At 39.0% G+C, this 16,236-nt stretch overlaps 1 protein-coding gene across 2 annotated transcripts in view; it reads left to right on the forward strand.

The window, feature by feature from the left end:
• lrp2a (low density lipoprotein receptor-related protein 2a) overlaps window positions 1-16,236 on the forward strand; it is a 268,484-nt gene that overhangs the window by 133,235 nt on the left and 119,013 nt on the right. For both annotated transcript variants that reach the window (XM_067987326.1, XM_067987327.1), the window contains exons 31-36: window positions 456-584; window positions 2,789-2,952; window positions 4,912-5,055; window positions 7,419-7,528; window positions 12,258-12,435; window positions 14,263-14,476. In XM_067987326.1, coding sequence (XP_067843427.1) covers window positions 456-584; window positions 2,789-2,952; window positions 4,912-5,055; window positions 7,419-7,528; window positions 12,258-12,435; window positions 14,263-14,476 — 939 coding nt within the window. The remainder of the gene's footprint in view (window positions 1-455; window positions 585-2,788; window positions 2,953-4,911; window positions 5,056-7,418; window positions 7,529-12,257; window positions 12,436-14,262; window positions 14,477-16,236) is intronic.

The raw sequence follows: 16,236 nt of genomic DNA on the forward strand, positions 1-16,236 counted from the left end.
TTTTTAGACACTAAGGGAATCAAGGGATAAGGGGATAGGGTGGGAAAGTAGAGTTGGGGTAGAAGATCATCCATGATCTTATTGAATGGTGAAGCAGGCTCGAGGGGCCATATGGCCTACTCCTGCTCCTATTTCTTATGTTCTTATGTAACCTGCTATGTGTGAATCCTAAGGCAAGCCTTATAGGGATGATTTAGTAGAGGTAAAATTTAAAGTTTCAAAAGTGAACAACAATTCTAGATCACCTCCCATCATATGATGATGCTCATATTCTCCCCATTTCTGCCTTCTGTCATAAAATGCATATAGTTTTCTCAACACTATTTTTGCCCTAATCTTAAATTAATGCAGACAGTTAGTATATTAAAAAGATAGTCAAATTCCAGTTGTAAATCTTACTGACATCTGTGCTAGCTACAGTAAGATTATGGATATTTGTATGTTTTGTCTCTTAGCTTGGAATCCATGTTTGTCCAAGCCCTGCAGCCACCTGTGTCTGCTTTCTGCATCAGCACCTAGATTCTATTCATGTGTCTGCCCCTCAGGCTGGAAATTGATGGCGGATTTGGAACACTGTGTAAAAGGTAGGACATTTAATTACTATCTACCTCTTACCAGAAAATACAATAACAGGTATGTGATATAGAGACAACAACAAAGACCTCTGAATCGTATCATAAAGTAACAGAATAGTTCCAAGTCATGCGAAGTCAGGAAGAAAAACGCAAAGCCTTTTATGTGGAGAGAGCTTTGTGTCTGAAGTTAGCAAAGAATGGGGAAGATCATGGTTGATAATCCAGCAGTCTTCCCATTAATTGAATCTCCACATACAAATAAATACAGCAAGGTAGTACAGAAATTAGTATTGGATTTCTATTTTGGAGGCTATTTTGTATTTTGGAGCATAGCAGATTTGTTCCATCTACTTCCTGTAGTAGTTTCAGGTTTCTTTTGAGCCTGAACTAACCGTGGCAGGGAATATTGTTCTGGTCCTTATAAATTCAACAAATTGGATGGGTCTAAATAGCCTCTTTGGATAAAATTGAAATGGCTTCAGAGCTCATCTCTGTGCCTTTTGCAATAATTTACCATTGTTTAAGTGCTCAGTGATTCAATTACCTGTTGGACTTAATGGTTTCTACATAAAATTGTGTTTTCTCAGATTATACATCATCTCAGCTCTGCTAGGGTTTATGAAAGGCTCGAGTTTCACTTTGGCTTGCACTGTTGCTCTCATTATATAGAGGCTCTGCTAGAATGCAAGAATTCAGACATTAAAATAATTATGATTTCTAAGTCTGTTCACTTCTACAATTGTATTATGCAGTATTTTTCTTCTTGGAATATTTCCAAACTTTTATGACCCACTCATTAGGAAGAGGTTATGCGAAGAGATGATAAAAGGCCTTTTTATTTCTTTAATTATCTGCAGTCTAATTGCTGCTCCAATTATATCTTTGGGGAGTACTGCACAAAACAGCAAATATTGAAGATTTATTTGCTGCTGAAAGATTTGGAATGATTGCTTAATGGATATGTTTGCTCCTCACTGGTAGCAGTTTAGTGATAACTTAATCCCTGTTGAAAATGTAAACTACTTGCTGCCAGCAATGGTGTTCAGCAGGAAGTTTTTTCTTGGCTTACCTAAAGCTTTAATACAGCTGCGTCAAATACAAATACACAAGAACACATAAAATCTTAAGTACTCTTTAGGATATGACTGTGTCTGCTAAAACTCAGGTTGGTAAACTTTTCTACTACCACAGAGACAGACCTGTTGGTAACCTAGAATTATATGTAGTAGATTGCCTTGCAGAAAACCATAGTAAAATAGGTTCATTGTTATTGACACTTATATGTCTCATAAAGTAATTGAAAAAAAAATCTTACATGGGACCCACAGTATTCTACCTTTCCTGTAGCTTTTTATTCATAATTATCTTCTGTAAATTGTTGCTTAAAGGCAGAGTTATCATCTAATGTGAGGCACTATACAATGATGATGTGCTTTATGACTGAAGGATTCTTTTTCATTAGGTTGCCACTTGTCCGGTTATGGACCAGAAAGCCCAGTTTATGAGTTATCTGTCCTGAAACTTCTAAAATATCATGATCAGATTTCCTGTGGTGTCCCTACACTGCCCCTTGGACTTAGAAAAGATGATAATTGCACTTTTCATGATTCATGAAACTCAACATTCAGGAATATTTGACATTACATGAAAGTGTGCTACCGGATGGGGTTAGGTGCTTTGTCTTGATTTTAATGGTGGTAGAAAGAAGCATTTTGGAGTTGTGTGGAGGAGGTGGAAAAGTTAAAGAAGTCAGTTCAGAATGGATTTGTATGTGTGGGTTCAAAAATGTTAGTAACAATATCAGGATATTATCTTCCTCTCTCCCTCCTTTTCCTGAACTTCCCTTGGCTAAGTTTATGGTGGTGGATGATTTAATGTTTTTGTCCCAAAACACACTTTTTTGACCCGATTAATCATTGTAGACATGTGATTTCAGCAATTTGTGGATTCCTTTGAAGCTGACTTCTATCCAACTGTAAGCAAGGCTTTATTTTTCTAACACTGCATTATGACCAATAAGCAATATGAACATAGGAATGGAGGGCTGGAAAACCCCATTGCATCCATCGGGCTGGTCTCTTTTTTTTTTAACACAGATGAATTGCAGCAGGAGAGGGCCTCTGCTGTAGCATCTTATTGGTAGAAATTTAGGTTTTTGTAAGGTTTTGAAATTTACTCAAGAATTTAAATCTATCTGCTTTTGTCATTTCCAGTCGAACAGCCTTTCCTAATTGTAGTGAGAAATAGCGTCATTTTTGGCATTTCCCTAAACCCTGATGACAAAACTAGTGATGCCATGGTTCCTGTAGCTGGAGTCCAGAATGGCTATGATGTCGACTTTGATGAAGAAGAGGTGATATATTGGGTAGAACATCCAGTAAGTACAAATAGTTCTCTTGAAATTGTATTCTTGACTGAAGTAGAAGTAAACTTACAGTTGGAAAGTGATGACAAATGAGTGCTGTTTAACTCACTGTTTGCACTACTGGTTTGAATTTATTTCATATGTGCTATGTACTTCATGTCTCTGAGGTAGCTGAGGTTAAATTAAGAACCATTAACCAAGGATGATTCAATAAAATTGCCATTATCATTGTGTTAATTTACCTCCCTTACATTGACAGAAACAGTAGCTAGTTCTCCCAATGTCCTTATTATTCACTTTTAAATTATTTACACATAAAAATATAAATTATCAAGGAAAATCCAAGGTAAGAGCAGTGGTGAGAGTTTTTTAAACTCAAGTTTGAACGGATTTAAGGCTTGCACAAACATTGTGTGACAATTTTGCAAATCCATAATTTAAAATGTGTCCAGAAGACTCAATGTACTAATTTGACTGCCCCCTACTTTCTTCAATTATCTTTGTTTTCAAGGCAGTGTTTAGTGCAGTATATAACTAAAATGTGTTACGAGCAAGATACTGTCATCTACTATACAAATAAATAACAGAATACTGTTTTGATGATACTAGCAGTTTTTTTATAACTTATTACATTGTAACATTTGTTATTTTACAGTGGCATAGGGAATTAATTTGCTCTTTTGTGTGGGTGTTTTACTTTGCTGTAACTATGGGCAAGCAGGACTATATTCTTGTGCTGTTTAGCATTATTTCTTTGGCCCTATGCAACTCTTGTGCTATTGTGTGTATCAGTTGTTATTAATTTATTCTGGCTTGGATATATATTTCCTTTTTGTGGCTTTGGTTATGGTCAATTATTCTACCGCTTACTTGTAGGATTAGCTTATTAATATTTCTTGCCATTGTCTTTATATTTTTGTTTTTTTGCTGGCCTTGTGCCTTTTCTGATTGGTTAATCTGCTCTGTTTTGCTTTTTTTCTCTGAGTACTGCAGTGATATTTATTGTTTTCTGTGGTCTTTGCTGGTCCTTTTATCTCTGCCATATTATGAGAAGAACCAAATTGATAACAACTGAGTGGGATTCAGATGAAGGGAATAAGTTACTCTGCTTGAGTTGATTTTTTTTCAGAGGATCTACTTTGACATGGAGGTATCATGCCCGGATTTTGACTGGTGGTACATACTGCCTCAGTTCTGGATGTTCTCAGTGGAAGTTATCATTTTTCCAGTTAGATCATGCTTTTTGTACCACTCCAAAGAAATCTGATTATACTAATAACAGCTTCTCTGAATGTGGATTGTGGAATGATTACTGAAGGTAGCTGGACGAGGTACAGCAACTCTGAACATGCGTTGTTTGGATGACGTTGACTGTATCTAGAAGTCCTGTTCAGAAATCCTTCTCTATGTTGTGGGATTCCATTTAAACAAAGGTTGGCCTTGATATAAAGATTCTGTAATCCTAAGAAGTGAGGGCTGATGTTTGCATGAAGGGTTGATATGCCTATAGAAGACAGATTTCCCAACTTTGCACAATGTTTAATTTATATTGGTATTCCTATTAGATAAAATACCTGCTCGTGGAATGGAAATAGAAGAGCTTTTCCTTCTCCTGTAATACTTGGGATTAGAATAATTTCCCCTGGCAACAACAAATAATACAGGTGAAGGAAAAAATCTATCTGAAAACAGACCCAAACTATTGCCAGGTAGACAGGTTGAATTCTTGGAGAACCAGACACGTCAGCTGTTAAGTGCATGAGGGACGGAGTTTGCTAATACCGGCTTATGTGTTGGACCTAGTGAACTGTTTCTAAGTACTTAGGAGGATTTAAGGATTTCCTTCTTTGCGAGTGTGCCTAGTATCACACTAGTAAGCAAAGGATTTGTAAGTGTGGAAGAAACATTAATTATTTCCCCCTGCTTCTGTGACCGTGAGGATTTTCCTTACTGTGATTTATGTGCTTTTAGGGGGAAATTCACCGTGTGAGGTCAGATGGAACCAATAGGACTATGTTTGCTCCGGCTTCCATCATCGGCTCCCCTATGGGGTTGGCTTTTGATTGGATCTCTATGAACCTCTATTATACCAACTTTGACCAACAGTCCATTGAGGTCAGTATACTTCAGGAAATTTTAATTCAAACAGTTCTTACACAGAAAAAAAGTTTAACATTTGGCATAGTGAAGCAGAAAAGCATGATGTATTTATAAAAGCAGAAAACTGAGGGTTTCTATCAAATTTCAGAATAAATAATAGATTATGCAGTATAAAAGCAATTTTTTTTTGTTCATGGAATGCCACTTTGTTCTGACCTACATATTATGGTGCAAGTTGGCTTACTATATTACTTTATGTGGATAACATTTTATACCAATTGGTGGACCTTGATGTATCTGTCTGTTTCCTGCTGGAATTACGGCTTACTTGTCCCTGTGACATTTATATCCATATATTTAAAAATTGACTTTTTTCACCAATGTGACACTGGGAGATTTACTCCTTCTATATAGTATTTTAAAATGATTGCCCTAATTCTATGCTCTTAACAAAACCTGTGAAAGATGGCTGGCTGCCAGGACAAATCTAACCCACCGCACACTAAGCTAGCAATTTTGCAAGGTGGGTAATTTGAATAATTAGTAGAAACACCCATCATTTGGCCTTATGCCAATAGCTAGTCTAATAGGGGAATGTGGAAAGCCTGGCTAGCAGGCCAAATTTAAAGGAAATTGGCCAGTTAATGGTAAGTGGCTGCATATGGGGGAAAATATTGTAAAGAATCCAAATAGATTTTAAATATTTGTGAGCCTCTTCCAGGGCTGGAGGGAGTGGGGTGGAACAAAAAGATGTGCCAGACAAAAATGAAATGAAACGAAACGAAACACAATGTGGAAACACAAAACTGAGTCTTTAAGCAAGTGATGGAGTAGTGCAGCACTTGATCCCCAGTTGATGGCTGATAAGGTAGACACACTGCTGCATGAGGTGGATGTGATGAGAGTCGCCCTTTTTGGCATTCTAGGGTACCCTTCCTGGAGGATAGCAGTGAAGAGGTGGCACCAAGCTGTACAGTCTACTGTGCCATAGTAGTGTACCATCCTGATGCTCTGCACATTTGAGAACCCTGCCACCTGGGAAAGGTTTTTGCCCTGTTGGTCTGATGGTTCCTTTCCACAGGGAAAGTGATGAGTACATTTCTTGTGGGGCAAACAAGCTAGGAGCCCCATTAAAACCATCAAAGGACTTCTCATCTTGTCCACTTTGGTTGCTGCAAGTGAAATAGCAGCTGGAAGCAAGAAGGTTGTAAGAAGCATAAATGGAAAAAGAAGTCTTACAATGCAAAAAATTCAGGCCTGAACAGCAGCAAAGATGCAGGCACCAATAAATATTGCAGATAAAGCAAGATAATAAAGTAAACAAAAAAGAATATTTTAACCAAAAGTATAAAAATGATACTTTTAAGAAGCCAACTCTTACAGGCTCGGCCATCCACACACTGCTGTGCACATTTCACATGTGCAAATAGTGCTGCTAATGAGAAAGCTGAAAGATCCAAGCTGGGACCTATTTAAATAAAATCTGGATATTTAATGAGGCTATTAGTGCAGCCTCTTTTTTTGCTGCAAAATCGATTGGAAGATCCTTCCAAGCTATTACCAATAACTTCCCAAATCTGTCCATTGGCTGTCCACAAATGCATTATTACATATTATGTAGAATGTACAGCATAGAAACAGGCCATTCGGCCCAACTGGTCCATGCCGGTGTTTATGCTCGATACAAGCCTCCTCCCTCCCTATTTCATCTAACCCTATCAGCATAACCTCTATTCCTTTCTCCCTCGTGTTTATCTGGATTTCCCTTAAATGAAACACCATGGAAAATCAACTTGTGTTTTTAAAAAAAAATGAAAAGATTTTAGCAAATGCTGATATGACAAACTCCAAGTTGGCAGTATGGTATTTTTTAAATTGAGACAAATATGTTCTCCTCTTCCTCTCCTCCCCACTTCTCAATGTAGCAATGTTAATACTGCTCCAACCCACCAAAACTCAAATGCTGCTACTAAAGGGGATGCATATGCATTTATTGCACTAAATAGCATTAGCTCTACAGAATCTGGAACAAACTCTATTGTGATAATGCCACAAAATTGCATTTTACTCAAATATCCTGTGTTTTGTATTGATATTTATATGTAGTATTGAAGTTTGGTCAATGTTGAATTAAAATTGTTATAAAGGAGAAACTTTGTACAGTTCTACTATAAGACCACTGTGAACTCTTCTGGAAGGGTTTCTTACATGTTATATGACAAGATTTTTAAAATATGAACACAGCTATGAGTTATTATTTGAAATGTCACAGAACCTGTCGTGTGTAAGAATATTTTTCAATATTTTGCATATATTAGCCTTGTGACACAGAAGCTGTTTCCTCTGTTCATTTCTTGTATGCATTTGCATTCTTTCAGGTAGTAAAAGTGCATGGTGATGTCAAGTACAGAAAAACACTACTAATTAACAATGGACAAAGGACTGGTGTTGGGACACCTATGGGCATCACAGTAGATCCAGCAAGGGGGTGAGTGGAACATCAAATTTATTCATTTTATAAATTAAAACATGCCCATTGTAAAATTAAAGAAACAAAAAAGAATAATGGTTTCTTGTTTGTGTGGTGCTAAATCTTTTGCATGTTAAAATGTGAAAAGACCATCTATTCTGTTAACGAGCATCTATCTAGTGGCTTAACTCTCCCATAACAGCATGTATGTATTAGTTTACTGATGTCTGGATATATTCGCTTCTCTCACATCATATAAATGTACTTAACTACATTTAAATGTGTACCTGTTCCAAACATGGAATCCCATTGTGTCAAACCATTTGCCAATCACTCCCATTGGATAGAATTTCAATGTGACAAACCACTTACCTATTAGACATCTTATAAAAAGCACCTGATGCAGATGGAACAATAAAATGCATACTTTTTATCTCTTAAAATCTCCCTGATTATTCACCTTTTCATTGCTCAGCATACAGAATATTCTCAGTTCCGCACCCATCTTTACCTACTAGCCACTTGTAAATCATACTTTATACAATCAGTGGCTTTCATTTGGATTCAGTTACAAGGTGAGTGATTAAATGGGCTGAATTAAAATGTAACAGGTCTTTTATGTTGTAAGTAGTCAATATAGATCCTGATCCAAACAAGACAAGGAAGACTTTCGTTCCCGCTTCAGGCAGGAACAGGGTGGTCGCAGACTGAAAATCACGGCACAGCGCTGACAACCCCCTTTCTGCTAAAGTCCAGACTGCTGTGATCTTGGAACGGGTCGGGAAACTGACGAAAGCCTACTGGAATATGCACATCAGGGTCCTGTGCTGTATGTCCCCCCTGGCCCGACAAAACTCTTCCCACTTGCTGCTGATCCCTCCATGCCTCACCCCAGGATTACCTCTGCCCCCCCCCTTTTAAAGGTCCGAATTCCGGCTCAGCTCTGCAGTAACATTAAAACAATGATAATGTGAGTAAAAGAAGAGCTGAAATTAAATTGATTGAAATTTCTGAGAGACTGTTGTCATCATTGCAGAATTGTGTCACGTAGTTCACAGAAAGGTAAAATATTGTGATTATTTTACGGGTCTAAAGCAAAGTTAGAAAGGAATTAAAAGGTTAATGCATATATTATATTACATATTACAAGCCTAATGTACTTATAAGCAAAATTAAAACCCATGGGATTAAAGGGACAGCAGAAGCATAGATACAAAATTGGCAAAGGGACAGAAAGCAGAGAGTAGTGGTGAACGATTGTTTTTCAGACTGGAGGGAGGTATACAGTGGTGTTCCCCAGGGTTCGGTATTAGGACCATTGCTCTTTTTGATATATATAAACAACCTGGACTTGGATATACAGGGTATAGTTTCAAAGTTTTCAGATGACACGAAACTTGAAAATGTAGTAAACAATGTGGAGGATAGTACAGACTTCAGGAGGACATAGACAGACTGGTGAAATGGGCAGACACGTGGCAGATGAAATTTAACGCAGAGAAGTGTGAAGTGATACATTTTGGTAGGAAGAATGAGGAGAGGCAATATAAACTAAATGGTACAATTTTAAAGGGGTGCAGGAACAGAGTGACCTGGGGGTGTACGTACACAAATCTTTGAAGGTGGCAGGACAAGTTGAGAAGACGGTTAAAAAAGCATTTGGGATCCTCTGCTTTATTAATAGAGGCATAGGGGGTTAAATTGGATAACCCCTAAAACCGGGCGCGGGTATCACGATCTGTGATTAACCTGCGCCTGGTGCTTCCTGCGCAGGCAGTTCGAGACATTTGCCCTGTCTGTGGACTTACCTGACAGCGGCAGTTGAAAACTAGGCCTGACACGACAATTCAAGTAAATGTGCACTTTCCACCAGCAGGGGAAGCCCCAACCTCTTAAAGGGAGGATGGCTCTTAAAATCTCTTAACGATAGCCGGTACCTGTTATTTGCTAAAAATAACAGTTTGCTGTCTGCACAGAGTCTGACGGGAGATCAGACATCGCACACGTAAAACAGGTCCCGTCCCTGTGTTCACAAACTGAGGAGTTATGTTAAAACATTGAATAAAGGTTGTGCACTACTAATTCCCACATCCACCAATCTGCATACCAGACCTCAACAATCTGACTATCTGAGTTTGAACCATGCCTGCGAGAGTGCATGCACCAAGGTTCTCTGCTGATGCACTAGAAGCCTTGGTGCAAGAGGTGGACAAAAGGAGGGACATCCTATATCCTGGGGGGGGGTCACACAAAAGGCCCTCCAGACATATGCTCAAAAGTCAGTAGGAGACAGCGGGAGACGAAGTCAATGCCAGGCACATAGCACCACAAACATGGATGCAGTGCAGGAAGAAGTTCAATGCTTTGACACGAGTGGTCAAGGTGAGTGAGGTCAACTGTCAAGTGGCGTCTCCTACCAACTACACCACTGCTCCATACCCTACGTCCCCCCATCATCCACATACCAACAAACTCTTTCCATCAGTACTCCACTCTTCTAATCAGATGCTTCCTCTCACCCTTACACATTACGACTGTTGGAAGCCGTCCACCCACAACTCACAGGACACACACACTGGCAGTTATTCAATCATGACAGGCACATCACCCAAATACACATCCCGCTTTCTTGCAGGAGAAGGTGGCGCATAACAGGAGGCAGCAAGTGGCATTTAGCCCCTTGAGCCTGTTCTGCCATTCAATGAGATCATGGTGGGCCTGTGACCTAACTCCATATACCCGACTTAGCCCCATATCCCTTAATACCCTTGGTTCACAGAAATCGATCAGTCTGAGATTTAGAATTCACAATTGAGCTAGCATCAGCTGACGTTTGCAGAAGAGCATTCCAACCTTCTCCCACCCTTTGCGTGTAGAACTTTTCTGAACTTCACTCCTGCACGTCCTGGCTCTAAATGTTAGGCTATGTCCCCGCATCCTAGTATGCAAGTCTAGGGGACCTCCAAAAACAGTTACAAATGCCTCAGCAGCCAAAAGTAAAAATCCAGCTACTAACCTGTAAATTTTCAAGGTCCCTTTAAATAGCGCTGGTGGGGTTCCTTCAGGCACCTTAAGACATGTTCAGATGGTCGTGGTTAAGACTGTGCATTGAGTTGAGTGTTAGACACCATTTTGGAACTTATCACTTTAAATCAGTGCTGCACGCTGCTTGTATCCGTTTTCTCCTTACTTTACATTCTGCCAGCATTCGGTATTTGCGCATGCGCTACTACCTATACCAAGATAGCGTCCGGCGCACGTCACGCTAGAAATGTGCGTGCGCAGCCAAGACGCCATCTTGGCACTTCAAGAGGCCACGTAGCGCCGAAACAACGGGCCCTACACGGCCCATTTTCTAGCCCCAAGAGGCTGCGTAGCGCCAAAACACAATTTCTAGCCCACTGAGTACAAAAGCAAGGAAGTTATGCTAAACCTTTATTAAACACTGGTTAGGCCTCAGCTGAAGTATTGTGTTCAATTCTGTGCACCACACTTTAGGAAGGATGTCAAGGCCTTGGAGAGGATGCAGAAGAGATTTACTAGAATGGTACCAGGGATGAGGGACTTCAGTTATGTGGAGAGGCTGGAGAAACTGGGGTTGTTCTTCTTAGAGCAGAGAAGGTTAAGAGGTGATTTGATAGAGATGTTCAAAATCATGAATGGTTTTGATAGAGTTCGGACCAAATGCTGGAATATGGGATTAGATTAGACAGGGCTTGATGGCCGGCGTGGACACGATGGGCCGAAGGGCCTCTATCCGTGCTGTATAACTCTATGACTCTAAGGAGAAAGTGTTTTCAGTGTCAAAAAGGTCCGTAACCAGAGGACACAGATTTAAGATGATCGGCAAAAGAACCAGAGGCAACATGAGGAAATATTTTTTTACGCAGAGAGTTGTTATGATCTGGAATGCACTGCCTGAAAGGGCAGATTCAATAATAACTTTCAAAAGGGAATTGGATAAATACTTGAAGGGAAAGAATTTACAGGGCTATGGGGAAAGAGCAGGGGAGTGGGACTAATTGGATCGTTCTTTCACAGGCATGATGGGCTGAATGGCCTCCTCCTGTGCTGAAACATACTATTATACCATGACATATACATATGTTAAGGTTTTCACAATCACTACTACTTTTGCAAAAGTAAAATATAAATATACATGGCTGCATGTAAGCACCGATGCTCGTCACCACTGAGTGATACTGGTTCCGTTGCCTCATTCTGTGAGGCCTGATCGCAGGTGCCAAGTAGGGACCAGTTGCCTATGGCTGGGGTAAGGGAAAGCGAGGGAGAGTGTCGTCATATATGAATGACAATGGTAGATCCCTTGCTATAGGTTGCTCGGCCTATTGACCACAGATGGTATGCAGATTGGCGATACATAGTGTTAGGGCATTCAGTTCCATAATTCGCAATCCTGAAATATACTGAGATCACCGGAACAAAGGAATATCAATAGCAGAACAAATGCTCATGTTTTATTATGCTAATGCGCAGGACACATGAGCGCACACACAAATTAAATTTGAAGTTATAAATTTATATTGAACTATTTCCAACCAACAGTAAGACATTAATAGTAACAGCAAAAGATTACCAGGTTTACATCCCTTATAAGAAAGACTTCCACTCATACCTGTGACACTGGCACGTTGTCAATGAAGATGTTCCATATTATATTTTTGATGTCATACACTGATTGCTGTATGCTTAGAGTATCTGAGAACTATATATAAATCTGTTTCAGGAAGTTGTACTGGACTGACCAAGGTACAGACAGTGGGATCCCAGCAAAGATTGCTAGTGTTGATATGGATGGCTCCAATGCTAGAGTCCTCTTCACTAATAACCTGGATCATGTAGAGTTTATTACTATTGACATCAAGGAACAGAAGCTGTACTGGGCTGTTTCCAGTACTGGTGTGGTATGTATTTTTCTTTTGTTCTGAAAGGCACGTATTCAAAATGCTAAACATTTTGGGTCTGAAATTCCATGGGGTTCTCCCAGCTTCCCACTGTAACTTCAGCAGGAGATCAGCAGAAATCCAGAGAAATAGCCTAATCAGTTATTTCTAGCAGTTTACGCTGTTTCTCTGGTGGTTCCACCGGAGATTCCTTTGCATTTCCAGGCCTCAATCTTGATTCCATCAATTTTGGGAGGGGAAAGGAATTTAGGAGGTTTAAGGAGATGAACAAATTTAACAATGTTTGATAAACCTCATAGCTGAGGTATGTACATTTTATTTCATCATATAGGATGACTCATCAAAGATTTAATTTAATTTCTGCATTGATGTTCACTGGACAAAGACATCCTATAATAATTAGAAGATGTGCATTATCACTCATTAATGGATGACTTAAGCAGCCATTAATGATTCAGGTTAAACCTTTGTGCTCTTTTTCAGTTACAGCTGGCCTCAGGGTTACTTTGATTTTCCCCTCAGTGTAACCTTCAAACATTGAAAATACTGTAGTAATTACCACAGTCCCTTTTGCCATATAAAGAAAACATGGGGCCATCAGTAAAACAGGAAAATTTGAAATGGGTTTGATTTTTTAGTTTTCTATTGGCCTATAAGTAATTTATCTGTGATTTATAAAAGAACAATAGTGTCTGTCAATCTCTCATGTGTTTAAATGTTGATTCAATGCTTGTGTTTTTTTTCAAGGTGGGGGTGGGCTATTATTTATAATATATTAAAAGTGTTGGTTAAGCACATGCTTCCTGTCAAGTAACACTTAATTGCTTCTTCATGCCATGTTATTTCTGTCACACCTTTCTGTCATACTTTCCCGTCACTTTTACTTACCTCTGAGACCTCCCAGCAGCACCTCCAACATAGGTGATACCATTCTCCACAGTGCCACGCATCCCTTGGAGCTCCTAAAATTGAGCCTCTGGCTCAATGCTCCCTGCCCTTTTATATGTTGCTACTTTTCATTGCAACTATCGACTTCCCCTTCTTCCTGCTGATTGTGTCACAACCCCTCCGTGCTGCATCACCTGCCCTAACCCCACAACTGACTCGAGTTCTGAGAGATCTCACCCTTGGTAGTGGCAAAAACTACATTCCCAGCTGTTATCAGGAATTGGCTTAAAGTCTTTCAAGCGTTATTGATGCTTTTAAAACTAACAAATAGATTTTAAAGGTGCTGAAATGGAAATAGTTTAAGGCAGTGTTCATCGATGGCTGGGAATGTGGGTTTTGCCTGTGGTGAAGTGTACTGGGACTCGAGGCTTGAGGTTGGGCATGTGTATAGAGATTTCTTAAAAGGGTTTCCCACCTGTGAAAATCTATTATTCAAATGTAATGCTTATTTTAAATAATACAGGTTTCTACAAGATTCCCTACTTCTCCTGCTACTGCTGCAATCAGGCCCCACTGCCCTGAGCACCCATAACTTTCTCCTTTCTCTGCTCCCTCTTGCTATCTCCTGCTGCCTCTTGCTGCTTTCATCCTCCCCATGCTGAGCACTCTGCTGACTTGCCACCGAGAAAATCCTTATTTTATCAATGGCATCATGTAACCCGTGTCCCAGTGCTCCCACATCTAGCAACCCCCTGTGTTGCTAAAAACTTGTTGTTAGTCTCTTCAGTGTAACATTGGTGATTCTTTTTACATTGGAGTAATTTGTGATTAATTATTTAGAATGCATTACCATAGAGGTAGTGTTATAAATAATACTCATTCAAGTAGTGCAATTATTGTAATTCATGTGTAACTGCTGATTCTATATTGTCTATATAGATTGAACGAGGAGATCTGAATGGTTCAAACCGAGTGACTGTGGTCAGCCACCTTTCCCATCCTCGGGGATTAGCCATATACGAGAACTTCCTTTACTACTCGGATTATGACTTTGAGGTTATTGAGCGTGTGGACAAGATCACTGGTGAAAATGTAGTTGTAATGAGGAATAATATCGCAGGACTGAAGTGCCTCAGAGTTCACTTTCGAGACAGTGAGTACTATCTGTAATTAGCTGAGTATTTTTAAGATTTCCTATATAGTTACACTACAATAGTGAGAAATGTAAAGTGTGCAGAATTAAGCTATTCTAATAGTTGGATTTCTAGTTACTTTAACTAAAACTCTCATAATTATTAAATATCTTATGAATCAAACATAGTTATGTATATTTAGCTCCATGGACTAAAAAGAACATGCATTTATATAGTCCTCAAAGTCCCAGTGATTTACTTTTGATGTGCAGTCTGTTTATGCAACTCATTATGTACATCATACATCATCTGATTAATTTGGTACTTGCCATTTCTCACATGTTGTGTGCTATGACAATTCATTAGCAAATGAGATAAAACACTTTACGCAGCAAGTTGTTATGATCTGCAATGCACTACCTGAAAGGGTGGTGGAAGCAGATTCAGTAGTAACTTCCAAAAGGGAATTGGATATATAATTGAAAAGGAAAAATATGCAGGGCTATGGGGAAAGAGCAGGGGAATGGGACTAATTGGATAGCTCTTTCAAAGAGCAGGCACAGGCATGATGGGCCGAATGGCTTCCTTCTGCGCTGTAAGATTCTCTGCTTTTATCTATTTATTCTGAATCGAAGGACATCAGCTCAAATTGATTTTTCTATTACTTGTAATTGCATTACATCAGAGAATTTGCAACATGTAATTTACAATTATTCAGCGATCTCTACATCAACTAGTTGTGGTGCTTTAAGTTTATTCAACAGTTCCCTGGTTACGGAAATACAGTTTTAAATTTAAGTGTCATTGTGTAAATGGGAAGCTAGCTTCCTGTCTTAAATCGGCATTGAAGTTTAGGTGAAGAACATCCAAATTGTAGGATAATATCTATGTGACTGGGATTATTGAGACCAACTTTCAAACTGTTGGATTATAATAAAAATGACCAAATCTGCATGTTCTGGTGGTGGTAGATTTAAATTTTAGTGCAATTGGTAATTTCTTAAGACTTCAAAACTTTTGCAAATTTTTCAACCAACTCCTTCAGCAGTCTCATGTAAATAGTCTGAAAGAGGGCATTGTACAATTGTATGGTGGCATTAATTGGTCTGAATGAGAGAGAATTAAGTTATGGCTGATAGACATCTTTAAAATTACAATCCGAGTATTACATGAGAATTTTTCTTATGAATTCATATTGAAAATAACCTGGCATTGAGTGAGATACTAAATCACAAAGGTTGGATGTAATGAGACAGTAGTTTAACCTTGGGCTTCAGATTGTTATGAACTGCTGACCTTTTACGTGTCATTTAAGTGCCTTGATTTGATTGATGTATTAGAATTTGCCGATTATCTGATGCTCCATGTGTATGTGGCCTTTCTTTGTATGTATCAACTAGCAATTACTGTTGGTGATATTAGCAGAAGACTGCTTAGCACGTTCGCATGACATTCTTGTGTCTTCTAGTTCAAAGTAAATGGCGTTTCCGTTAAAATACCTTAGAGTAATTTCATAGGAACATGTCAAAGCATTTGCCCACTATACTTAAGTTAATTGTAGAGGGCTTTACGCTTAGCAGTGTAATTCTGAAATAACTTATTTTATAGTGTCTTGTTGAAATATGAACAACATAAATTTCAGGAATCGAAGCATGGGTTGTACACCACCTAGTGGATGTCTGATGACATTACATGATGAAATAATTGTTTCAAAATAAAACAGCAAAAGCTTTTTAGGGTGGAAATTCTGGTCAGGAGCATGGGGATTGGAACTGTGGCA

The sequence above is a fragment of the Heptranchias perlo genome, chromosome 7 (assembly GCF_035084215.1).
Source record: "Heptranchias perlo isolate sHepPer1 chromosome 7, sHepPer1.hap1, whole genome shotgun sequence".
Classification (NCBI taxonomy): Eukaryota; Metazoa; Chordata; class Chondrichthyes; order Hexanchiformes; family Hexanchidae; genus Heptranchias; species Heptranchias perlo.